The following is a 27,573-nucleotide window of genomic DNA, read 5'->3' as shown; positions in this document are numbered from 1 at the left end:
TTGATGTTTAATACCATAGTGCAGTCCTAGGCTTTTTATGATAGTAGTATTAAAATGTTTGCTATTCATCTGAATTTCAGAAGTGCATAAAAAATATGGAAAAATATAATGAAGCATTCATTTAGCACCTTTTTGTAACCAGTTTTATGGTTTACTTTTATTGATATCCTTCGAGAAATTCTTTACTTAGAATAAGGTACCTCCTTTAGTCCAAAACACCAGTACAGGTTCCTGTTCAAGGAATTGCTTAATTGACCTCTGTTCACAGAAATATTGATCTAGGTCAGGAAATAAACTATTTCAAATAAGCAGCTCATGACAATAATTTTATGTTGTCATCTGTCAGAGTTTTGGCAAAATGCAAAACTAAAATTACAAATTGAATATACTAGAGAGGACAGTCAGAATGTTCCTGTGTGCAACAATTTCAGAACTTGTGTTTACAAATTACAGTTCTTTTTAAATGGTATTGCATACCTGTTCAGAGGTTGAGGCTGCTGAGCTGATCGAAGCCATTGTCTTTTCTTTAGCAGTAGCAAAGGTAGTACTCTTCTAAGAAGGGCCAGTGGAGTATTGAAGCGAGGAATTACAGTGCCAGCAAATGTGGAGTTCCCAAGCGTGAGAGCTTATGAGACTTGAGGGCAAATCTAATAGAGGAACAAGCTAGGCAGCTATAAGAATCATTCTGCCCTAAAATTGTGATTCTGGATTCAATAATGGAAATGGAAAGCAACATTTTTGTACTGTTACAGTATGTTTTTTTAATGTGCCCGTAAAAGATATATCCTAGTGGAATGGTATCTGTGCAGCAGGAAAAGCTGAATGGCTCCTGCAGTTGAAAAGAAGACTAGATTTTCCAAAACTATCATTCAGGCTGGATTGCCTTGTAACTTGCTGTACCTTTCAACTTAAGGTGCCTTCTAAAGATGGGGTGCAAGGTTAACAGTAATTTATTTTAGACAAGGAAGTTCTTCAGATAACTGATCTACAAATAATGCCTTTACCAAATAGTTTCTTTTCTAAAATGTGTTTATGTAACCTGTCCTATCTGTGGCTTTTACTTTATTCAAACCATTCTTAGGTACTTGAGCCTTACCCTGCCCTACTGGTCTCTTTGGGAAGCAGCCTACCAGAAATTATTACAGATGCACTGAGAAACAGTTGTGTCCCAAGACAAGGAACTGTGATTTAAGAATGCTATTTTGAAGTTCTCTTGAAACGTATCAAACTTGATTTTTTTAGAATAGGATGAGCTGATTAGGAAGAATTGTTCTCAAAATAAGACCTTCTAAAGAAGCTGACAGTACTTTGTCCTTTCAGGTGTCTTTCTGGGAGCAGGGTGGTCATATTAAGAGCAAAAAATGTTTCTTCCTAGCCTATCAGCCTAGGTAGAACCATCATTCTTCAGGTGAAGAATGGGCGACTAACAGAGCTGTGATGCTGCTATTTCTACCCCCTGCAGGAATGGAAAGCAGTTATTTCTTGAGAATTTGCTGTGTTCATAGGTAAACAAAAAAAAACAAAAAGTGAAAAGAACTGAAAAAAAAAAAAAAGAAATTGTCCAAAAAACAAAAGGAACTTCTGTTATTCAAAAATACTGTATTTAATGGAGATCATTAAGCTATCCTCATACAGAGGAAGGTTGGGAAGTGTAATAAGAGGCCATTTTGACTGTATTTGATTGTAGTCAAGAAGATAGTAGTGCCAGAAGTGGAGATAGTTCCTAAAGGTCAGTATAAAAGGATGGCACAAGTATATTGGGAAAGGCAGAAGGAGAATAAAGTCAGTTACAATCAGCAAGCAGCGGTAGAAGACAACAGGACAGGTTCTGTTAGAGGTCAGAGGAAGAAAGAAAATCTGAAGGCGTGCTATGTAATTGGGGAATGAGAAATAGCAGAGGACAATCTGTAGGATTCAACACTGCTTTGATCTCAGAAGATAACTTGTATGCTTCCTGATAGCTGATAGAAAGAGCAGGTCAGAAGAAAGTAAGTAGTTGTAGTTTAAAAGTCTGTTAATCTACTATACTGTATCTTTATTGGTTTATCTAGTGTTCTGCTTTAATAGAAAACTGTCAATTCTATCACTAGAAACTGTTCTCTGTCTGGAAAGACATGCTACATGATCAAATTACAAGAATTGGGACTGTCAAAGGGCTGGGGCTTGTGGCTATTCAAGTCTCAAGCAACAAAGAATTTCAAGAGAAAATCAAGTCTAATCAATCTGATATCCTTGGTTGAAAGAGTAACTGTCTTGGTGGGAAAGCAGAAGATGTGCTTAATTTTTCACTCTACTTAAGCTTTTGGTGATGTCCTGCATAGGATTCTTTCTATATAAGTTTTGGAAATAAGTTCTAGATGAAATTGCCACAATGTCAGTAAGTACCTTTTCAAAAAGACACGCTAGCAGCAAATGCTAAGTGCTCAAACAGAGACTGACTGTGGGCTCATGAGGACTATGCTTAACTCTGAAGTTGGTGCTCATATGGAGAAATTCAAAATCACTGGGTTTGATTTTTTTAAAATGTATTTTAAATAGTTTGAACAACGTTAGGGAAAAACCACAAAATGCATGAATACAAGTGGAAATCAAATACTAAGGGGAAGGGTCTAAGTGGTGAATAGTGCAGGAAGAGGAGTTGAGTGTTATTTCCAAACAGATTGAGTTAGCACTGTGGCATGACAAAAAGGGAAAATCCTTTTTGGGGCATGTCAGAAGAAGAGTGGTTACATGAACCAGAAGAAGTGACATTCTGGGCTACCCAGTGGTGACGAGGGCTTAGTTCACTGTCTGGTTTTCCACAACATATGTAGGAACTCTAGAGGAAGGCAGCTAAACAGAGAAATCTGTAAAACAGGACCTGTAAGAATATTTAATACATATGTGCATTTGGCCTGAGAGAGAGGAGAAGCAAAAGTCTTAAAATCCTCTAGTTTGCTGGGGTTTTCATATAACGTACTAGAACAAAAGCAACTAGATGTATGAGGTTTATAAAATGTAAAAATCACTGAGGGTAACTTTATTTGCTAAAAAAGTGCTAAAATTTCACTGAAATGCAGCAGGATGTTTTTTCTTTCTTTAAATGCAACATCAAATGTACTGATGTAGTATTTCAACTTCAATCATAACTTTTATTAAAATTGAAAAGTAATTTTTTACAGGAGTATCTTTGCTGTAATTACATTATTGTCATGATGCATATAATCATGGCTTCTGTGATCACACAAAATATTATATCGAGAGGAGCTTTTTCTTCAGTGGAAACACAAATACTAAGAGCAGTCTTATTTTGTAACCTCTTTGCGGTTACATGTCTCTCTTGTGGTTAGGTCAGTGTTAAGTCACTTCAAGTGGAAAAATTGTAAACTTCTGAATATGGAGGCTTAGAAGGATAACCCAATCGAGGAGAATGGGTTTTGTAGGTAGGAAGGCATTTGTTCAGTTGATGTATACAAGTTTAACAATTCTTCCACAATATCAATCTTGTTTGCATCGAGTAGGTGATGCAGATAAATGGAAGGATGGTCATGGTAATTTATCCTTCCAGCCTTAAAATGCTTTGGATTTTTCTTTAGGCTGTCCTTAGTTATGTGTCTCTTCCTCACTTAATCCATACAACTAGCTCAGGCCAGTTCACAGGACAGCTTCTGCTTGCTTGCTTTTGTGTTTTCCAAGCCCTGAACTCAGTGTATGAGCTACAGCAGCACACTATCACTGCAAATTCTTTATGTCTTAGCTGTCCAATTTACACTAATGCTCAAGACCACATTTGAGAGTTCTTCAAAATTCCCTGCTTGTCTTTCATTTGTTTTGAAATGCACAATTTGATTTCATTATATCCTTATAAAATTAAATCCGTGCCACGGCACAGGCATTTCATATAACTGGCAATGGCCTGAGCACATACCTTTCCTTTACAAAGGTGGGATACCAGCTTGCTAGGCTTATAGTTGTACCTGATATTGCACTCTTGAACAACATTCTTAAAATAAGTATAGTGACATTACTCTGTGTGTCAGGTAAGTCTTGGAAATCTCTTCCTGTCTATGCTTCTTTCCCTCAGCAAATCACTAAAGATTATGTTTCTTTCTGGGAATGAGCATACCATTCACATGAAGTTTTAGGCTTCAAGAAGATCTTCAAACTACGTTTAAGAAAATAATACATTATTTCAGAAAAATCTAAGGCAGCAAGTCCTTAAAGTCAGGAGCAATATGTGGTCAGTATCACTTGATGGCTATCAGATGAAGAACTATGTGAAGAATTAAGTTAGTAGCTGCTGGTTTCAGTCTAAACCAGGTTCCCAGTATTGTTTGTCCCTGAGATTACTGTCTGGAAACAAGAGCATTTTATTAAAGTTCTCTTCCCTCCAAGAAATAAATTACTTTTTTGTCCTGTAGTCAGCTGTTAAACAGGTACCTTAAGTGGTTAAACACAGAGGAAGACATTTCTTAGGGAATTGCATTGTTGGCAGGCTTTGTTTTGTTTTGGTTTTTTTCTATTGTTTTTCAGATGTGATGGGTTATACATAAAGATTCTTTTCATTACCTTTTCATTTAGTCCTCAGGAAACATTAGAATTGTTTCAGTTTACTGAGTTCTCAAATAATGTTGTTTGAAGATTGAAATTGTGTCCTTTTAAAGTTGTCAACAAACGTTGCATGATACGGTTATGAAGCTTGTATAGAGACAAGCTTCATTATGTAGGGTTGCCTTCTAGAGGCTGTCTGTTTCAAGTTCTTAGGAACATTGACCAAAAAATCCAACTCTTGATTGAGCAGGAGAGTCCTAGTGATACGTATACAAACTTTCATCTTCTGTTTTTCGTCAGCACCGCTTATTTGTTTGTAGCATAATAAATTGAGAAATCTAAGTGGAGTTTGTTGTCCCATTAGAAGGTTGCTAGGTTGTGCTGTATCTCCATTAAATACTTGGAGTATCTTTCTTGGAGCAGTTCGGGTCTCTTGGTCCTGCAAGGACATGAATTGCATGCATGGGGTTTTTGTAATTATGGTAATAAAAATGCTGGAGCCCCATCTAGTGCATGAACAGTTAACCCTGCTAGAGAAGTTACAAAATGTGTCAGAGCAGAGGGGATGGATGGCAATCCCATTAGTGGGTAAATTTTAGCTTTTTTGTCAAAGAACTTGCATTACTACATCAGTGATAGGTTGGATGAGCGAAATGTAGTAGTGGTCGAACACATTTTATTTGGGGAAGGTGATTCCATAAAGGTTAAGCTTTCTGTTCCTCAAAGAGACCTCATATATTGAAGATTTAACTGTGTTAGACACCAAGTATGAGCAGTTGAATTGAAGGCAAATTACAGTCTGAAAATTCGCAGTGAGACCAGGACATGTTTAGCACTTTTAGGTTAGATAAATTATATTAAATCCAAGCACATTTGACCTTAGTGTGCAGCTTGTTTCCAGGAAAAAGATGTTGGTAAACAGAAAGACTGGAACATTCAGGTTTGATTATGCAATTTAGGATTTTGAGAAAAATTCTCAGTTCTTGGGAAGTCAGCAAGACTGTTTACACTGATTTAATTTGCATGAGCTTTCACCCTTGGATTTTAAGATTAATTCGCCTTGGAGAGCTAGGATTTGCTCTCTCTGTGAACTTCCCTGCAAATGTTTGGGAGGAAATCCTCTTAGAAGACTGGTATTGTAAATAAAATGTGCTGGACAGTAGTCTCACTTCTCCACCAGAGAAGACAGAATTTGCCTTTGAGATTCTGCCAGAGCCCATCTGAAATAATTGTGGTGCACTTCATGAGCTTCTTGAAAGGAGGGGATACAACTGGATTTAGTCAATGTAACTTTTACAAAATAAATGTTTATCTAGGAAAAAGAGCATTTTTCCTCTAAACAATTCTCCTTGACTGGTTTAAGTAATTTTCTTTCAATGATTATATACATACTCAGGAATAATATTTTGTAAAAGAAAAAAATCTGAACTATTACTGATATGTTAGGAGATTCAGTGCATCAGAATTTCTAGCATACAAAGCTACACCTAGATGAAATTCAGGCTTTAGTAGTATTTTTTATAATTGTGCACCTAAATTTGAGTATCAAATGAAAATCTTTGGTTTATTAATGAATATGCCATGCCAGCATGTGTTAAATGCTTTATTCAATAAAAAAATTAAGTAGGGCTAATGACCTGTATTTATGTTCACAGTTTAAGTCTTATCTTGACCAAAATATGGTCGGAAATGGGTCTAACATGGTGTTTTGTAATGCCCAAAGATTTCTAGAAGGACTGTGACTATTACAAGCCAATTGGGTTATAATGTCACCGGAAGCTTTCTTAATGTAATGTGAATTAGAAGAAATTCTTCCCTGTCTTCTGGATTTAGGTAACATCCATGTCTCTCTAAAGCTTTAAATACTATAAGCGCAGTTGTGCTGTGTCATTCAAAGAATATATTTTCAGCTTGTATGCTGAAATACCCTGGTAGCATTACTTATCAAAAATATTTGTCAAGTACCATTGGCCTTGAGGTCAAAATCAGTATAACTGCTTGGAATCAAAATCAGTATAACTGTTATGGGAACCACACAATAATCCAGGCTTCCACATGCAGATTGTAGGACCTGGCCAAGTATCATAAGCACAATGCAGGAGTTGCTTTATATCCAGCACAGGTGAATGTCTTTACCTCATCAGGCTGGAGGAGGCTGCTTCTAATCTGCTCTTTTTTCAGTATTCACCACTTCATTCTCATAATGGATGTTTAGGAGCTTTATACCCAGATTCCATCCATCTGAGCTATTGCTCCCTTAATTTTATCCTCTTCTCCATCAGAGTTTTAGGAAGTCTGGTTGTTTTAATGGTCATGTTTACAGAGGTGTCCCACAAAGACTTATTTATTGATGCATATTTATGGATCATGTTTATGGGTGAGGACTTTGTAGATGAGAACTCCTTAAGTTGGATTTGCTGCCAAATCAGCACATTGTACAATTGCACCTTTGCTAGCACAGCTGTGCTGTTGCCAGTTTGAATGCCTTGCTAGGTGAGAAATTTTCTTATTGCCCTTTTGGAAAATACATAATTGGTAGGCTGTATAATTGGCAGAAATAGAAATTGTTGGTGATATTTCTAGCAATTTGAGCTCAAATACAAGTCATAGATCTTTTAGTAACAAGCCCCCCATGAAAGTGGGACAACTTAAAACACAGTTGTTCAAGTGATTTGACTGTGATCTTGAAATGTATTTTCATTCATATATTGGAAAATATTTTATTTTACTTCCCTATTGTCTTAGCTAATCTGTTATCCAAGTGTAATAAATTCAGGGGTTTCTTTTTCACTTCTGTGGTTTATTTGATTATGATTACACAAGAACAGATAAACCTAGAAAAAGGCACCACTTTTACATGTTGAAGTTTCAGAGTAAAGCTCAGCTTGAGCAAAATCGCATTTTATTAGCCTAATCAATCCTTTAGATGCTGGAAAAATGATAGGTAATATCCTAAAATAAAACAAATGGAAGCTTAGAAACAAAACTCTACCACTTGTATCAAGCAAAGTAGTTGGAAACTGATTTTATGCAACAAGCTTCAAGGTGTGTAGAAGTAACACTGGGACTTGGGTGTTCAAACTTCTAAACAGCCAAAGCTGTAAAATACTTTTGTGAATGGGCTCTGTTGTATCACAGCGTGCAAGAGATCTCAACATTCACCAGATTCAGATGACAGAGCTGCTGTTGCTTAAGTAAATGTGCAGATTCCCTTTTAGGATGTAGAATTTCTGTAGCACTTCTAGGGAAATTTTTTATTATTACAGAAATTCTGAAAAAAATTAAGACACTTGTAAAGGTAATTCCAAGTTTTGCTGTCATACACCAGTAGTTATAGCTGTCCTTAATGTTATCTAAGAACTATTAGGGGATATGAAACTGTAAGAATTTTGGGATCAAGATCATTAGCAGCATTTGAGAATTGGGTTTGGATGGTTTCTTTGATTCAGATTGATTTGCTTTGGATGCTATTTGCAATGAAATATCTCTTTGCTGCTTATTACTTGAGAATTAGAAGGGGAAAAATGGTTTCTTTTAAATGTGTAAATACAAATATGAAATTTGCTATAGATTGCCATCAAGGACAGTTTTGTGCATACATCATAGTTCATTTCATGTCTTGTATTTTCATGCTTAGATATAGCAAATGGCTGCAGTTCAGGAGGCTATCGCCCCCCTCCCAGAACAAAAGAAGTGATCATCAATGGACAGACAGTGAAACTAAAATATTGTTTTACTTGCAAGATTTTCCGCCCACCTCGTGCCTCACATTGCAGCCTTTGTGATAACTGCGTAGGTGAGTAAAAAAAAAAGATATGGCATATGTTCAATTTAGTAACTTATATCTTGTTATGAATACTTTTCATAGGAGACAGAAAAAAAACAGTTAGTGACAAGATTAGTCATGAGGTGACTTGATCTGTTCATCTTCCTTTCCTACAAGATCTGTTAAATGTTAAGAATTTTAGAGGAGGCAGAAAAGGAGACTTGGCCTAGCAATGTGGCTACTCTAGGAAAGGAGATTATTTTCTGATGCATACATCTTTCCTAATCTGCCCTAATGACAAAGAACACACCCAGCTCGAATAAGGCCACATATAATGTGTGATGACCTTTCCAAGCTTTTTGGGACTCTCAGAATTGTTTTTTTCACCAAACTAAATTGAGGGCAAGGAGCTGCTTCTCCAGTCCATCAGTAACTAACTGTAAGGCATGGTTCAAATAGGGCTGTGTGACCAAAATACACACTGTAGGTGATTCCTACCTTTGAGCAGTTTCATGACTAGATGTACTTATGTCAGAATCCATAAGAAATTACTGGGCAAACATTCTCTTTTGAGAGTAAGTACATGTTGTCAGGACCTAAGCATATTTTATAATTACGGGTTTGTTTTTTTTTTTCTCAATGTATCTTGTCCTTTTTCATTACTATTTTCTGCAGAGGTCAGACAAGGTGATTAAGATATGCTTGGATTTAAAAGCAAACCAAAATACCCCTACCAATCAGATCTGAGTGGTTTCCAGTTAATTAGATCACATTTGCAGTTTAGTGCAGTTGATTAACACACTGTTGAGTCTGGATCTTACACATTCAAAAAAATAATGTACAAAGATGTCTCCAGCTGAGAAATGTAATTGCAGCATTCAGCAGTGATATTTTTAGATATAAAGCAGTCATTGGAAGAATTGGAGTTTTATGTTTAGATGATACTCATTTAGGGAGTGCACTTACATCAGACTGAAAAGCTTATTAGCCATTTCGCCCTATAGAATTGATTGGTATCTGTAGATGGTTCCTTCAATAAATAAATTTTTCTGATGTGTTAAAATTTTGTGAGTGTTGCAAAAGCTATTGAGCATGCTTTTATTGAGCAAGTAGGGATGCTTATGAATTGCAGTTGGTACATTTTTCAGAAAAAATATTCTAGCAAATGTGTCACTTTAACATTACAGTGTTGTGATATTGCTCAGCAATATGTAAATACAGTTCTTGACCACTGTGATAAATAAAAGTTGAAAAGCTGTTGTCTTTACCAAGAGAGCAAAGATAAGAGCAACTTCCCCTGTACAACCTGAAGCTTACTTTAAAATAATGTTTTGGTTTTTTAATGCACTGGTATGAAGGATTTTCTGATAGGTTTTTCTGTAATCTGTGTCCTTTTCATACCACATCTGGAAAACCTATTCTGTAAAACATAAAATTAGTGATGGCTGGGAAACAAACAGTTTTCTGATCATATCTGTGATGAAAAAACAGATATGAATTATTATTAATATTTATCAGAAAAGAGTGAGCAAATGACTTATAAAACTGAGATGTCTTTTCTGCTCGTAGGATAGGTTTGATCATTGTCATTTCCTCTTGCACGTTATTAAATTTGGAGTTAGTTGTTTTAAAGTAATTGAATGAATTTGCTGTGGTTTTTCTTCTCAGTGTTTATAGTGGGAATTAGAATAAATTGTCTTTTTCATGGCGCACTGTATAGTAGCTTTGTTTCCTGATTAGACACAGATGTTTGTCATATAAGTATTTGGGTGTACTGAATGCAAAAAGTGAAATCCATGAGTACCTGCAACTAATTTTCTCTTAAAAATTGGTGTCAAGAAAATTGGATGGCTCATGTACCTGTGGAAATGTAACAATCTGAGAGTGTACACTTAATCAGAGTGCTTTATGCAGTTTGCCACCACTTCTAAGTTAGTATTGTCTATATGATGACGCTTTTATTTAGTTTCTGAATAAATATTTTGATAGTAATGACTGTTCTTGTGCCACTTCTTTAGTTCATTTCTGATTTAACCAAACCTATGCATGAGTAGTCCTACTTCATATGCATATAGATATTTAAGTAACTTATGTTATTTAAACATAATATGTGATATTTAAGCGGTTAACTACCAGTATGACCATGCATTCCTTTTTACCACATCGTTTCCAAAGATTTTGCTACAGTTACAAACCAGCTACAGAGACTCTGTGGTACAGGAATGGAGTCTGTCCTCAAACCGGCACTCACTGCTCAGAAAAAACAGTGTGCTACTTTTTACCTAAAGGTGTTTTATGATACTTGGCAAATGAATGCAGTGTGAAAGAGGTTCTTTCATTCTGTGTTTTCTATTAATGTTTTTTATTCTGTAAGGAATCTATTGCAGCTTTTTAAATATGTAAGTATGTACAAAAACTTACTCTTTATTTCAGTCTAATTATTTAGTAAGCATATCTGTTACTTGACCTTGTTTGATTTTTGTTTCGCCACTATTTTTAGAAATGTCTATGTGATATTTGTAGATAACAAAATAGATAAAAAATAACAGCAAATAGCTTAAAATAAGAAAAAAAAGAGGAAATGAGCTAATTTGAGTTGTAGCCATGGTAATATTTCAGACTCCTTTAGCTCTACAGTATTTTCCTAGTAGTGTCCAGAAAAATCTATTTTCATACAAATGTAGCTTGTTCCATTTATGTAATACCTTAAAAAAACTGGTTGAATAAGTGTTCCCCGAAGCACTTACCTTGGGTGTATTCCTGATTTGCTTTCGTTACTGGCCCTGTGAATGTCAGTTGGAAGGTAGCCCCTCAAGGGTTTTGTGTACTATTATGTCACTTAAGAATTACAAATGAGTTAAGCATAATACGCATCTGAAAACAAGAGACAAAGACTTCAGGATAAAAGTAACCAAACCAGACATAAATTCTGAGCTCAAGGTAGTTATTGCTGTGTCTTGACAACAGGTTTTGATGGCACTGGGTAATGCTAGAAAGAAGGCAGTGGTTGGACTTGCTTCTGAAATGACCTAATGGTGGCTTTTTAGTTTCTTTTTGGTCATTGCAACATCGATTGTGTAATATCCTTTTGTTTGGTTTTAATAAATAATTTTTGTCTTGTTTAATTTGATTTCTATAATGAAAGCTGAACAAGAAGCAGGTGGCTGTATCTAAACAATATGGGAATTAATTTCCAAAGCACACATAACACAGACAATGTAAGACAGTGAGAATTGCCAGTGTGTTCTGGGGACAAGCTTTTCCCAGTAGTTACTCCAGATACCACCATCTTCCTGGCTGAAGAACACCAATTACTTCAAAAACAGACTGAGAGGTGTAACAGTTTGGCTTTCCTAACACAGACAAAGTTTCTGAGAACAATTTTCTCAGGACTTTGTAGTCCTTTATAATCAATGGGAATGTCAGGACATTGGTTTACTTGGTTTTAATTCTATTCTGTAGAATTAAACTCTATTCTGTAGAATTGAACTCCTTCTTCATTACCTTATTATTTTCTTTCTTGCCTTCACTTCCTTTTCATGGCCTTTGCTTATTTCCTTCCTTACATTTCCTGCAGTGAATAGAGTACAATTTTCAGTTCATTTTGAACCTGTTAAACCTTAGCTGCGGTTGTCTTGAAATTAGTCTTTTGCTGAACAGTTAAAAGCACAAATTTGGCTGCTGTGACCATTCTTTTCTTTTTTCTTTCTTTTCTTATGTATTTTTCCCAGTTTTACAGGTGAGAAATGGCTTGGACTCTTTTTGTTTGGGTGCCCCAAAAAAGTAGAACAGGAAGCTGCCAAATGGAGTACACACGAGCACTCTCAGAAGTGATGTATTATTTATGATTGTGCCACTTGTAAAATTAGATGTACTTTGGAAATTCAGGGAGTATGCATGTGTGTCAGGGTTTCTAAATCCCAAGCCAGTGGACTGCAAAATATGTCAGTCTCTTTAATAAAGAAAATCATATTATAGGTTACTTAAGAGAGGCTGTGGCTTATGCATTGGTCTGCATATGAAAAAATGCAAAAATGATCAGAACATCTGACTGTGTAAATGATGTTCTAAACATCAAGGTGTCAGAGTAAAAATTAAAGAGAGAAATTATCAGTTAAAAATTTAGGAACCTAAGAAAATAAACACATATTTACATTCAATGCAGTAACAATTGGAAGAATGGTTAAAAATTCAAATTCTGGTAAAAGACAGCAATGGAAGTGGGTAAAAAAAATGTGCCTGCCTGTAGAAAAGAGAGAAACTAATCCATAAACTTTGTGGATGCTGTTACTTGGTAAGGATACTCTGCTTCCTCTAGAGACAAATTTGGGGTTTTAAAATCTCTTCCTCCACAGCTGGGTGTGTGTCAGGCACTCATCTGGGTATGCCAGGGTGTATGTACTCGAATGGGTACGTAAAGAGGGATTGTTAAGCAGTGAGGTCCTTCACTGTGCTCTTTCTGTACCTCTCAAAGAGCAGCCATTCTAAACTGGTGCTGCTGCCTTTGAAAATGTCACCATTAATGCGCATGCAGTCAAACGAGTTTGTTAATTAGTCAGTGTTTATTATTGGAGGGTGCAGTGAAGTGATCTATGTGACAATACAGTTTAATTACTATGAGCTATCCTAGGGCAATGGCTGGATGTTTTCCTAATAAATCAATTGCTATTTTTATTTTGAAAATTAAGCATGTTTATTTTCTTTTTGTGAATAGCAATAGTCTGCAAATATTGAAGTTGATTAGCATGCAAAAAGTTGTCATTGCAACTTATTTTCTTAAAACCCCACCCAAATAGCATAGCTGTCTGGAACAGTTTAAACAGTCATGAAAGTGAAATACACGTTAAGTAGCCCTTGTGTTTGGTTTTCTGTTTGACTTTTTGTTGTAGATACCCATGCACATTATTAACTTATTTCATTTATAGAGGCCCATCTTTCCTGGTGTTACATTACTGTTTCAGTTTGCATCACCTTGTAGAGATTAGTGTCCAGAATGTAATTTGAAGTAAACTTTTGGTGAGTATTTTCCAAATGTTAACATGAGGCCAGAAGATGCTTGCTTTCTGTTTGGTTTTCATGGGGTGTTTTAATTTGGAATCAGTGTATGAAAGTGCTGAAGCTTGGTGATTTAGAGGATCCATTGTGCATTGTCCACAAAAAATGTTCTAAAATAGCATCAGTGTGCCTATAAATGTAACTTGCAATTGATTTTTTGTTACTCACTGCTTTTTTCATTTAAATTTCTACTCAGATTTCATTCCACAAAAGTAACAGCAAAGGTATTGTGAGGGGAATGACTGTCAGGCAGGTGAATGGTATGTAAGTTAAATTGATCCAAGTATTTGATTGCTGTTGCCAGTTGATGGCAAATCCTATCAGTGGGGGTGTTTTTTTAAATATTATTTTAAAAATAATTTTCTTAGGAGTGATAATTTCAGTTGGTGAAACTGAACATTGGACCTAAGGATAGTTTTTATGAATATGCTATGATTATTGGATATAATTTTTTTGTTATGTTAAATTATCAGATATTTTGAACTGACTGTAAAGGACTTAATGTAATGGTTATATTTGCTTTTGTGCCTGTGTGCATCACTTTCAGCAGTTGGGATTGGACTTCTGTATCATAGAAGAAAATAAATACTCTTTGTAATAAAACATATTTCTTATATGGACTTCTAAAAACCTCATTTGTTTTCTTAAACATTTCAAGAGCAATCAAATTCTGAAAGTACTATTTGTTGTACAAAATGTGAAGTCAAGAAGCCTGAATAGATGTGATCATATCATGATATCATAGTCCTTCAAAAAGCTTTCATTGTCACCATTATAAGTACGTGCAGATGTGTCAGTCTCTCCACATAATTACTCAGTGTGAGTCCTTGACAATGGACATTGTAGTCCTGTGTTGTGCTACTGCTACTATCAAAAGTAATTTTGAGTAATCCTTGCCCAGTTGGTTGAGCTGTAATGTGACTTCTTACTGATGCAGGATTTGCATAGTGGGCTCTTGACTCTTTGCAGTCATGGGATGCATGTTTACATGTTTTAAATAAAGATGGTAACATTCAGGGAATGTCTTAGGTTGGTTCCTTTGTCCTACAATGCTTTACTTGCACAGGGTGGAAAAATTACCAAATGAATTCTAACTCTTTCTCACTGGAATCTCCTAGTAACGTGTCCTAGATATTTTTGTACCTGTCGACTTCTTGTCTTTGAGTCCTACCTTCACATTGAGCTTTAGAAAATGTGAGCTGGTGTGCAGTGATCCAGCTGAGCAAAGAAAAGAGGAAACGGTTTAATAAATACTGCAAACTGAAGGGCCAAGCTGGCCTACAAATGTTCCATTTAAAAATGCTTTTGTGTTCCTTGTAAATTATTAGGCTTTCATTAAATGCTTTGAAAAGGGAAGGAAAGCATTTGGGTCATTTTGTGCATGGCTTCCTGGAGTGTAGTGATTGAAGAATGGAAGCAGAACATTTAAGTATTTAGGAGTCTACATGCTGTGCTGTGGAAAAGTAGAGATTTGACCCTTTGGTTCTGAGCAGCAAGGAACATGCTTTGGTGTGGCTTCTGAAGGAAAAGCTGCATGTGTAAGACCATTGCTTAGTAAAATGGGAAATGTTCTCAGTTTTGTTCTTATCTGAGATATCCAATAGTTAATGTTTCTAATGCAAGTTTTAAATATAAATGTTTCAGGGAAGGTAAAAATGGGGAATGTATATTGTTTTTCTGTCATCCAGTTAGCATAGATTATTAGGTGAGTGTTAATCAGACCACTTGGGTGAGCGTTAATGAGACCACTCAGTCATGCTGAGAGCTCGCTGCATCCAAAGGGATTTGAATGTCTTCCTCTTCTTTATTTCTTCTTTTCCTTATTTCCATTATTCTCTTGTTTGTGCCTGTTCACAGACCATTTGGTAACACAGCCATTGATTGGTAAGTCAGTTTTCCCACTCCTCAATGAGCAAAATCATTTTTTTTTCTCTCCTGCCAGTCCAGGGAACTGACCTGATTCATTATCAGCTTACACAGTGGAAGAAGGAAGTGGGATGAAGTGGCAGGAAATGCAGCATTTGACCTCTCTTTCACTGCTACTAAGGTTTTGGGTTGGCTCAATCATCTTGTGAAGCCTCATCCTTTGGATTTAGTTATGGGGTTGCTGGCTATCCTCAGAAGTTATTATTTAAATTCAAAGATGCTGATCACTTGGGAAAGAGTAATTAAATAGTCTTTGTTACTGTTACTGACAGTTTCTGCAATCCAAACCTCTTTGGTTTTCTGTGACTTGTACAGCAGCATTTCTAGTCTCCATTTACTCATCTCCTCTTTTCATTGATGCTGTACCTTGTACACTCTTCACACATTTTTTTCACGCTTTTTTTTATTTGCTTCAGGTTCTGATCTCAGATCCTGAAAAATTAATCAAAACTGTATTTCTCCTGCAGTTGTGATAACTGCTTACCTGTAGTAAGGTTGGTGTCACAGCTAGGCTGAATTAACACTTAGCTGCTTCTGAAGGTGTTCTTTCATCACTTCTCTGGCAGTGTGTTCTCAGTGCTTCACTTGGGCCAGCTTTGGTGCTTGTCTGATGAGGTGATCTGAGGAGATAGGCAAAAGAAAGCCATAGTTTTTAGGTTCATCTGGCTCTGTCAACCTGCTCCCTGGAGGGTAAAATAAGCACCAGGATTGGCCTATGAATGGAGAGCCGCGAACACACAGGCAAAAGGCTTCACAGAACTGCAGAAATGGTAGAAACTGGGCCATCTGTTCTATCAGTAGTTCTTGATTAGGTAGATACAAATACAGCTGTAACATCAAGAAGACAAATATCTTGCTACTTTTGTTTGAAGTGTAGGAGGATGATATATCACATTGTTGCTCTCCATAGAGTGCTTCAGCTTTCTTCTTCCCTCATTACGAGTTCTAATACACTTATATTGACAAGAGTTTATATTACCAATGTTTTGTGTTTGCCTCAAATATTTTTTACATTAACCTTGCAACAAACGATTGTTGGAATACAGTAGTATGTTAACTATCCAGAACTGCAGTTGTGACCTCTTACCAGTCTGTTCTTCACAACAAGAAATTGCATTTCTATTTGCTTTGCATTTTAAGTTTATGAGGGCTGGAATTCCAGTTTTTCTCAGCATCAGTAGTTTTGCATTTCTCAATTAAGTTGTCTTAATTTTGCTGCCAACATTGTCCAAGTGGAGATGTCAGATAGAGCTTCCTTTACAAAATCATTGGTTGTTCAGTTGTTAGTTATCAGGAATGCTAAAGGTGAACCTTAAGACATTGTGTTACTTCTTCATTAATACTTAATAGGTCGTGTGTTTTTCTAAGGAAGAAGAAACACCTCCAGATTTAATCGATTTTATATTTCTTAACAGCATTAGAAGTTTCTGCTTAGCATTTGTCTCTTCATTTTGCCAGGGTTGGCAGTTTTCTCTTGCATAAATAACTACGCAGAGCAGCTCACAAGCTGTAAGGCTGTTATCTTTAAATTGCATTTGCATATTTGTATTTTGCTGAGTAGAATAATGTCTTGCCTTTTAATATACTGTTTTGTGACACGTCACATGCCTTTCTATTTTCTGACTGAGAAAAAAAGAGATGAAATGTATTTATCATAAGATTCATGTAAACCTTTTAATATGCCTCTTTTTTCATTAGACTTGATTCCAGTTTAATACTGTAGTAGTGGTTTTTGTATCCAGCCTTTTTGGTCCATTCCTCCTTTGTAAATATCTTACGTAGTTACTTAAGTTCACAATAATTAGTAAGGTATTTATTGAGAAAGCAGAGCTTTTCAGTTCACCAGGAAAGTTTGAAGATGGAAATTGAAGAGGACTGACAAATAGGTTAAAAACAGCAAGTCAGTCCTCAGTAAGGAGTGTGTGTATGTTCCTACATGAGTTTATAGATGGAGGGGTTGTGTGTATGTGCATAGTTTTTTCTGCATTTACCTGAATCCATCAAATAGATGTCTGCATATATCTAAATGTTGTTTCATGGCTAGAAACAGCCTTAAGTCTGTCTCTATTTTATAATTCATTTCCTACTGTGTCAGCATAGAGAAGAATGAATCTATGTATACAGAATTCATCTTCCAAGACATGTAATGTATTTCTTTAGCAGTAGGGTACAAAAATACCCAAGGGTTCTGCTTTTTAAAATGGCTCTGTAGCTATGTTTCTTTGTGGTGTTGTTTGCTTATGAGTTGTATATATGAATGAATTTAAATGAAGTAGAGTGTTTATCAGAATATGAGGGCTCATTCAGAAGCACAGATTTAAAGACAAGCACTTTTAAAATGCAATATCAATTTATTTTGGGAATACAACTGTAGTGCACTAAGAAAAGGTAGTATCACCTACCCAGAGTGTTTAGTTCCTGGTATTCTTAGCAGTACTCCCCCAATCACAGTATTATGAAGCCTTATCCTAAGAAAGTTCAGTAACTTCACCTTGAATAGCCCTGTTGGAATTTGAAACAGATTTATGGCAGAAACATGTGTTCCAAACAGCTGTCATGCAAAACCATTTTTTAAAAAGCCCCTGAAAGTCTGGTAGACTCAGAAATCTGTTGTGCGTGTTGTTTTGGCTTTTTAAAAATGAAGATAATACTCAATACATCCTTCAAGAAAAACCTCTAATATAGGCCTTTAACATAAATCCACAACTAAAATAAGCTGGTGTACTTGGTCAGATGTGCCTTTCTAACACAGAGCTTAAAGGACTTCGGATTTATAGCTCGCCTTTCCCGTGGAATTACAAATAGTTTGATAGTACGTCAGTGGAGGCATAAGAATCACAGAAAACAAGCCAGGATTTGGACAAGGATCAGAGAGTGAAAGAAAGAGTCAGCATGAATGCATCTGTCTTATGGTCTTGGATTTGATTAAAGACCTTAAAATTCTGTCAGTGTAATCTCTCCAAAGTAAAGTTAGGAAATGCAAGTTTGTTTCCTGGCAATAGCTCTGTTTCATTCCCAGCATACTGGGGTGTGGAGGGTGGATCCAGGCTGCCTGGGGAGAAGTAGAGCAAGCCATTCCCTCTGCAGCTTTTCAGCACTGAGGCATTTCCTCCATGTTGGGGACACTTGTTTCTGATCCACCCCGGCCTTTTCCTATCTCGTGAACGAGTTCTCTCAGGGAGGTAAAGAGAAAGGGTTTTGCTTAGTAAAAAGGAGACGGATACTATAGTGCAAAGGGTAACAGAGCATGCAGATTACGAGGTTTTATATGATGTATTTTAATTTTAACATTTGAAAAACGTTTATGTGAATGATTCTGCTATTTTTAATGATCTTGTATGACAGCATCAACTCCAAATGGAAAAATAGGTGGTCTAGAATGAAGAATATCTGGAACGAAGCAATAAAAGGAAGTGGGAGGGTGTAAATATTTCATGCCCCAGATGGATGAATGATATGATAGTAGACATAAGTCAGAGGTGTGATCTGACAGATGTAAAGGAAAGAACCTCAGAAATTCCAATTTTGAGTAGAAGATGCACTGAAGGAAAAAAGCCACCTTGTTTTGAAAAAATCAAATACAACTGAGGTGCTAATGCTCCATGTGACAATGCATAAATACAGGCTTGCTGGTTTGACTGCACAATTTGTCACAATAAGGCTGTTAGTTTAACAGGAACTCACCTCATGCTTTGATTTCTTTAAAAACTGTAAGGTTTCATTCAAGTACTCCTTTTTTTCTTTTCTATTTTTTGTTCCTTTCTAAATAAGAACTTCTCTGTGGCTACTTTGCAAATGCCAGATTAATCATGAGTTTTAATATAGTATTCAGAGAGCATTTTTTTGAATAAACAGCATTTTATTAATTGTTTTCCATTTTTTTTTTCTTCTGCCTCTCATTTCAGAACGGTTTGATCACCACTGTCCCTGGGTAGGCAACTGTGTGGGGAAAAGAAACTACAGATTTTTTTATATGTTTATTTTATCTCTGTCCTTTCTGACAGTCTTTATATTTGCATTCGTTATCACCCACGTCATCCTTCGTAAGTATGCTGGTGAAATCAGATTACGTATGTAGCCATTTGCTTGAGTTTTTTTAAGTTAATATTTTGATCATTCAGGGTTTATTTATTTATTTATTTGTTTGTTTATTTGCCTTTTCTCTGAAGCTTCACAATCCCCAGTGAGTCCCATTCTGGTCTATAGTAGGCACTGCTCATAGTAGTCACTGGCTTTACCTTAATGCAGTCTTTTTTTTTTTTTTTTAATTTTTTTTTTGTCCTTTTCTGGATGATTAATTGGAAAAGCATCACACATACTCAATGTATGTTCAAGTATACAGGTAGTATAATTTACCTAAAGAACTTCTATGTGCTTTTTTACTGTAAGCATGGGTCACTTGCCATCCAGACAAAGAGGTAAATTACTAGAAAATAGATTGGAGCTATACTTTTTGTAGTTTGCTGTTTAGCTTTACATCATTGTCAACCCTATTCTTAACACTTTTTTTTCATTTGCATAGAGATTCTGAGAATACCTAATTCATAATAGAGTCATATGAATCAGAAATATTATTGAGTTTGAGACTAATTTTTATTTGTATTCTGGGTTGTGTTTGAGGTCAAAACTCTTTTGGGTACTGTCTTTTGATTCCATACCCCTAACTAATTTTGCTGGCTCCTATATGATGATGATGGTGACATTTATGGTGACAGGCTTACATGACTTGTTTTTAAACACCTTTTGTATGTTGGGTTTTTTAACCCATTATCGCTAGAAGAGCGTTCTATATTTTTCACTTATTATATAGGATATTCACTTAAAGAATGTTTCTTTAACCAGTTTGCAAATGTGATCTGTGTATTCCTTTGTATTCTGTATTGCAACAGAAACCTGATAGAAATAATAATTTCAGTATATAACACATTTATAAAGCTAACTTGATAATGATAATATTTAGAGAATGTTTTACTGGAAAAAATGTCATATTGTGCTCAATTTCCAAAGGTTTTTACAACATGCAGGGAAAAGTTGTGTTTTAAAGAGCAGAATTCCTGCTCTTACTTGTTCTTTGCAAAACTATGATGCAAGCACTGAGAAGCCCTCCTATAGCTCAGAAGTCTAGTTCATAGGCTAGAACTGGGATATGTAATTTTGAGGGAGTCTGAATGAACAACTTGTTTCCACTACCAGATACAGCATTTCTAATACCAGTTGAAAAAAGCAGAGATGAGATGTATATATTGTTTAAAAAAGAAAAATTTTTGCCAAAAGAACACTTGCCGTTAATAAAGTGCTTGTTATTTATCTGGGCATACATGAGCATATACGTGCACACCTTTTACATTTAAGAAGAAAGACACATGGATTTTTTTCTGCAATCTTGACTAGTGTTCAGTAGTTGAAAACATTCCTAGTCTGGCAATGTAAGGCTGTTTTTGACACTAACCTACCTTTTTTTCACAAGGACTTCAGTGCTTTTTATTTAGTTTTCAGTATTTGAGTTATCAATATAATGTCAATATTTCATTTTATGTATGTTAATTAGGTTTATCTAGTGGGTTTTAAATTTACAGTGTCCAAACCTAACTCGAATATGATTTAGACAAAGAGTAGAGTAATTAGTTGTGCCTCTGTGTGGCTGAGAAGCACGTGAGCATTGTGTAGGTGTTACAGATTACGTATAGTAAGTGTTAAATGCTGAATTGCCTGTCAGCTGCAAAATATTCTTGCCATGGAGGTTCATCTACTTAGAATGAGACAAGAAAAAACATCCTTAAGCTCTAAAGATTGGTCAGTCCTCAAAGGCAATGGGAGCAGGTATGAAATGTGATTAGTTCCTTGATGTTTAATTGATATACTGGAGCTTCAAGCCAAGCTTTCAGATTTGTCTGCTGTAGTCTTGACAGTGTCCAAAACAGAGTGCTTTACAAATAAGGTTCTCTTATCATGCCACTCTCTTTGTGCCTACCATACCTCTAGAAGTCCTCCTGTCTCCCTTTCTAATAATTACCACTCAGCAATTTGTGTTCTGGTTTGTAACTCTTCAGTTCTTTAGCTGATGCTAACCATTAAGCAGGATTCTCAGTTACTGAATCTGAACCTTTGTTCTTGGCATAGATTGCTTTTTGTTAGCATGACTGAAGGAAGTCCTGGCTTTTAGACCTCAGACTATGACCTTCCTTCCTTCCTCAAACTATGACAATATTTCAAAATCATATTATTTCAAAGTCCTGGAAAAATTATTTGAATGCCCTTTGATCTAGACAATTCTTAAAAGTTTTTGTATTTTTTATAATGCATCTTGCAAGCTGGCATTTTACAGATTTTGGTGGGCCTAAGAGGTGATGAGATATAAGATACATCTTTTTGTTTTCTGTGGCCTTCTGAGACATACATTGGAAATATGTTCTTTCTAGGTTTAAGAATTTGTGCACATAACATTGCTGATGATGATAAAACTAATTTGTAAGTCACTTACTAGAGGTACTGTCTTACAAGATTTTCTTCCCTCTCCCCAAGCTGAACACATTTCCCATAGTAGTATCTGTCTTTACAGTTACTCATCTCTGAGGCATCAGTATTTCACCTGTTTGTTGCAGTGAACAGCCTTCCCCTTCTGATGTTTTGGGCACTGCTTGGGAGAGTGTGACCAGCTGTAGGGTATAGAAATCACACCTAGCTGCTGCCATTGCCATTAAGGATGCTAAAAATAGTAAGAAGGCAGGGAAAGTTCTATTAGTCTTGTACCTTGACACTAAGAACCAATTATAAGAGTCTGAAAAGGCTCAGAAATACAAGGTAAGTAACTTCCTACTTGTAACAATAAACAGTAAAATTGACCAGTTAGGTCTAGAGAATTATACATATATTTCTTTATTCTTGTCAAGACAAGATTCTTCTCTCCATACAGATCTTCAGATTAATTTAGCTAAGTGGAAAATTTTTGCTCTGGGGAAAATTTTCAGCCTGATGCATTTAAATAATTTATGTTATACAGTGAAGTTCAAACTGTGTGCCTGTAGCTATGTCACATTAAGTCAGTTTCTACAACAAATTCACTTGTTGCAATCAGCAATTTGTGAAATCACCCTAATTGATTAATATCTCATGGTTATGGAACCCAAGTGCTTTTTTATTTTGCATGCTTCTACATTTCTAGTTGATGGGCTCATGCTTCTTTTGAGCTGTTTTCAGCGACTAGATTTTATTTTATTTGCCCAGAGGCAATAGTAACCTATTAGAAAAATCTTCTGTGTAGGTGCAGTAGGAGCAGAATTATAAATACAAGAGCTTTGTGTCCAAAACAAAGGATGGAAAGTTGGGAATCTGAGTTTATAGAATAAATTTTCCAAGTAAAAAAGTTACTTTGGAAAATGATATTTCAAAACTAAACAGGAGGTTATAATTTTTGTTTCCATATTAGGTCTGAAAAGAACAAGGGTAATCAGAAATCTTGTTCATGGGAAAGTATGTGTGCATCAATTTGGTATGACTGAGAAAATATCCTGCAGATGCTAAACCTGATAAGTTGCTCAAGGGCTTTTTTAATGTTGTTGCTGCTGAGCAACATATTCTCGGATTCATATTAGTAAATCTATTCTATGATTATTTGGTTATCTTCGAATGTTAATTATTTTAACTATAGTAAAAACAGCCCATAGTCCAGTTTCTTACTTGGCTGGTAATTTTGAGTTCTATTTCTACAGGTTCTCAACAAACAGGGTTCCTCAATGCTCTGAAGGACAGTCCTGCAAGATATCCTTTCACTGGAACATATTGTAGATTTTGTTGCAAAATAACATCTGAGATGGTTTTGCTTGTTTCCTTGCTATTGTTGAATGTGTGCTTTTAGACTTTATCAGTTAATGATTTCATCACTTCCTACACAATAGGATTTCTTGCCACATGTTGGAGGTAGGAAAGAGACTATAGCCTGGAGTGGTTTTTATTCTTCATGTTTTGCAGAGCAGTACTCTTGACAAAGATCTGTAGTTTCCAAGTCCATTAAATATGCTTCATGTTTTATGGTGGAATTCATAAATACATTTTGCACTATAAACATGCTGTGGTTTCACTAAAAAGGTTCAAGAATTGTTCTGCTTTTACAACTGAAGGTATCCAATGTGGCTGATTATTTTTGGGATAGAAAAAGCAGATTTTGGAACAACAGAAACAACATGCTTTCCTTGAAGAACTCAATTTTTGAAACTATGCTTTATGTTTTTAGAGAAGTCATTTTCAAATAGCAACTTGCATTAAGTGAAATAGCAGTGTGTAAATTGCATACACAGGGACTACAATTGTTGTTCAGCCTGGAAAAGACAAGGCTCTGGGGTGATCTCATTGTGGTCTGTCAGTATGTAAAGAAGTCTCCTATGAAAAACAAAGAGACTTCTTAGCAGAGGCTGTAGTGACAGAACAAGGTTTTAAGCTGAAATAGAGCAGGTATAGATTTGCCATAACAAAGTTTCTGCAATGAGAGTGGTGAGACATGTGAACAGGTTACCCCAATGCCCCATCTCTGGAAATGTTCACAGCCAGGTTTGAGGTGGCTCTGAGCAAGCTGGTCTAGTGGAAGATGTCCCTACCCATGGCAGAAGGGGACCTTTAAGGTCGATTCCAACACAAGCCATTCTCTGTTCTATTCTGAAATGCTCCATGCACTTCTTATCACTTCATGGGAGTCTTCTGTATATTTTCTACTCAGTGAGAATGGAGCCAGAAAGCAGTTAACATAATAAAAAAATGGGAAACTGATGCAACCATTGCTTAGTTTCTGTACAGACAGTAAGCTTCCCATTGCTTATGTATATGTTTTGGATGGTTCCTGTCTGAATAAACAGTTTCCACCTCTCACAAAGATACTGTAAAAAGAAATCTTTCCCGTTTGTCCATTGTGCCTCACACAGTTTGCTTTTCCACACAAAGGTAGGAAGAAAAAGCTGTCATTCATAGTTGTGCATAGAGACCTGTTTCCAGGTAATTTTCCCAAGTGTCAAATTCTGCAGATATTTTTTTTGGGTGCTTGTCTTCATCAGGTAGAACCATTGAGCTGTAAACTCCCTTTTTAAAGCCATGTTCAGATTTTTCTGCACAAATAATTTTAAAAAGCACAAACAAACAGTTCTAAATAGCACAACAGTAGCTTCCAGTTAAAACAATTACAGTCAATTCTTACAAAAAAAAAGAGAATTCTCTTAAACTATTTTCAAACTGAGAACAGCTTTCCATTTTCTTTAAATCAAAAGAGAATTGCTTATGCATTTGAGGATTTTTGTACAGGAACAATGGCCTGGAATTCCTAATTTTTGTTCAGAGATGTGCTGCTTTAAAAGACTTAATAGCACATCTTGCAGAAATGCCTGGCTTGATAGTGATATGTTGGACAATTTAAAAGCTTGGTTACAATTAATAACAGTAAAAAATTAAATTGTCCAAATAGCATTGGGAATGCTACTTTGGAGCCAGTTGATTCAGGCACAGAAATCTTGCTAACAGCTCTGTGTGAGATACTAAGGGAAAATTATACTGTATGATGCTAGTAAGATACTATACCATAACATGTTGCAAGGTTATACTTTGTTGAGAATACATTGCTTTTTTGTATTTATTTTACAGTTAATGGACTTAGGTTGAATTAGTGGATTCTGGTTAATTTGATGTAAACTACCCCTGCTGTTCTCAAGCTGGTTTTGGATCATTGTGTGGGAAATGGAAAAATGTCCCTTCCTATGGGGAACTGAAAGAGATCTTGAACTGATTTTTTTTTTTTTTTTTTTTATCCCAGTAGGAATTATGCCATGGAGGGAAAAACACACTTTTCAGTACCCTTTTGAGTGTAACTGTGATGAGGAACATCCTGTTGGTGGTATGTTCAGGTTGTAGGGAGCTCTTTTCCCTCTAAGGTTCTTCTTTTCTGCCCTGGTGAATCTTCCTCCTGGTATGTAGATTCTACCCAACAGTGCTCATCTGCAGCCTTCCTTACTATTTCTACTCTTTGAAAGCCCAGTTTGTGTGGTGTATGATGTTTTGGGCTGTTTCCTTCTTCTCCTTCTTTTGGAACCCTCTGCCAAGAGTCTGTTTCCTTACCCATTATCCCTCATACTCCTTGCTGTAGCTGTGGCTGTTGCAGAGAGTCAGAGTTCCTGTCTTGTGTTGGTTTGACTTCACACAGCCTGAGGAGGAAATGAGAGGCAGAGAGTAGTGAACCTGCTGCTCAGCAGTGCACTTTGGTCATCCTGCTGCTTTTGGAGCAGATCTAATCAGAGTGCAAGTGGCTCTTTTCTGGCTTTAAATCACTCTGAAATAGGTCCTAGGGAAGATTATACAGACACTTCAGGTATTTCCCAGTTCATTAGGGATGAGCAGCCCTGCAATACAAAATTTTTCATTTTTAACTAATGTTAGGATTTTTTATTGCAAGTATTTATGTCCATCCATGCCATTTCCAGGCCATGTCTCTGTGTAATGGTGAGGAGTTGTCATATTTTTCTTCTGTTGATAGGTTCAGTGTATTTTCTGTGTTCTAAGGCTGTATCCTTGTTCTGGAAAATTTTGAGTTGATGTTGTCTTGGAAACTGACTTCACCAAAGGTTGATATGTTTAATATACAGATTATTTTTATCCTATTCTTTTCTCATCGTTTTGTTCTTAGTGATGAATTTTATGTATTTTTCTAGGAACCAAAGCCTTTTCTTCTGTTGAATCGTGTTCCCTTAAAATAAATCCAAAAAATATTTAAGTATTATAGAAAATAGCATTCTCAAAGCAGATGCATTCTGAGTTCATGGCTGTTTTGTGTAAATAAACAAATAAAAACTATAGAAGAAAGCCTTCTACAGAAAGTTTGGGAAGTTTCTCTTTATGCTTAATTGTATAAAGTTTAGAAGCAACTTCATTGTCTTACTTCTGAGATAATGACTCCTTTAAAGTTAAAAGAATTATATAAACTGTAGTAAATATGCAATGTTGAGTGCTGACTGTTTTTCCTAGTATACCAATCTGTGCATGTGCACACCTTTGCTGCTCCGTTGGAGGTGAGGGTGCTTGTGCTGAACCTGTCCCTGTGCTGTTCCCTGTAAGTCACACATGAGAGCTCCCACCCGTGTACCTGGGGTGTGCAGCCCTGGACATTGCACCTCATAGCAACAGTCTGCTGGCTGGACACACGCTCCTCCAGTGTTTGGCAGGGGTGATGCTGTGTCTGGGCTAGGCAGATGACTAGAGTTTATTTTTTGCTGACCCCTTTGAAGTACTCAGAGATCTCAAAGGACTTGTGGACTACCCTGTATTTTGTGTTTGCTAACTACTTGTTATTGGATTCTTTTCCCATTTGCATATATTTCCTTGACTTTTAATTACTGTGCTGGAAGCTGTGGTGTGTTTTTTCTCAGTATGGTCCATTGTTGGCCTCTCAGGTTTTCATACGTATTTGATCAGCTCCAATCAAACAACAAATGAAGATGTAAGTTTGTAGTATATTTCTACATACGTATTTCTAAATAGTAATGAGGAGGTTTTTCTTTAAAACAGACATGTCTGCATCGTTTTGTGAATACCTCAGTAGGAAAGAAGGAAAGTAATATGCTCATGCTTGATTCAAAAGATCAGGTGAAATCTTTTTTACTATATTTGTTGTGGTTTGAAGATGTGCTCGTTATATACTTAGTATGTCCATTATGGTTTGCACATGTAGGATCTCTATCTTGAAATAGGAAAATACAGGAGGGAGGAGACAAGTATATTTTATACAGCTGGAAATTATAAGTACTTTTCAGTATCTCGTTTTCACTGGGAGTGGTAAACATTCTTTAACTCAAAAATTGCTTACTGTGAAACTTGGAAAATGTGTTGAATTCTCTAAACAAAAATTTCATCCTTTATTTTATCTTACCTCTGAAACTTTTTTTGCCATTCTGAGGTCCAAAACCTCTGGCAAAGAGTATATCATTAATTTAAAGATCAACTTTCTCATTTCTACAGGTGTCTATTTTGCATATAGGATTCCTTTGTTTTGGTGTTGAATTATGCTTAATTCTGTGTGAAGTCCTCATGTGTCCTTTCCTAACTAAAAGGAAAAATGTGTAATGAATGAAAGGAATATACAAAATTAACTTGGGAGCTGATGGTATAGAAAGCTTTTGGAAATTTAATAAGTGATCTAACAAAGCACTGCAAGCTTTAAGTTACTTTATTGTCATTTCCTATTGTACCTTTTTCATAGGTATCTGGTAGATACAAAAATAGCATCTTTAGTATTGTCAAATATGTTTTGTTACTGTTTAAGGTCACAG

The 27,573-nt window shown here is 36.0% G+C and overlaps 1 protein-coding gene across 6 annotated transcripts in view; it reads left to right on the top strand.

Moving 5' to 3' along the window:
- Positions 1–27,573, top strand: part of ZDHHC14 (zinc finger DHHC-type palmitoyltransferase 14) — a 94,202-nt gene that overhangs the window by 53,727 nt on the left and 12,902 nt on the right. For 4 of the 6 annotated variants that reach the window (XM_053938283.1, XM_053938281.1, XM_053938282.1 and 1 more), the window contains exons 3-6: positions 8,168–8,326; positions 19,183–19,320; positions 22,987–23,035; positions 26,642–26,744. In XM_053938283.1, the coding sequence (XP_053794258.1) occupies positions 8,168–8,326; positions 19,183–19,320; positions 22,987–23,035; positions 26,642–26,744 (449 nt within the window). The remainder of the gene's footprint in view (positions 1–8,167; positions 8,327–19,182; positions 19,321–22,986; positions 23,036–26,641; positions 26,745–27,573) is intronic. The other 2 variants (XM_053938286.1, XM_053938284.1) reach the window with 2 other exon arrangements.

The sequence above is a fragment of the Vidua chalybeata genome, chromosome 3, assembly GCF_026979565.1.
Source record: "Vidua chalybeata isolate OUT-0048 chromosome 3, bVidCha1 merged haplotype, whole genome shotgun sequence".
Taxonomy (NCBI): Eukaryota; Metazoa; Chordata; class Aves; order Passeriformes; family Viduidae; genus Vidua; species Vidua chalybeata.
The sequence above is the reverse complement of the archived record's forward strand: the minus strand, read 5'-3'. Positions and strand labels throughout refer to the sequence as shown.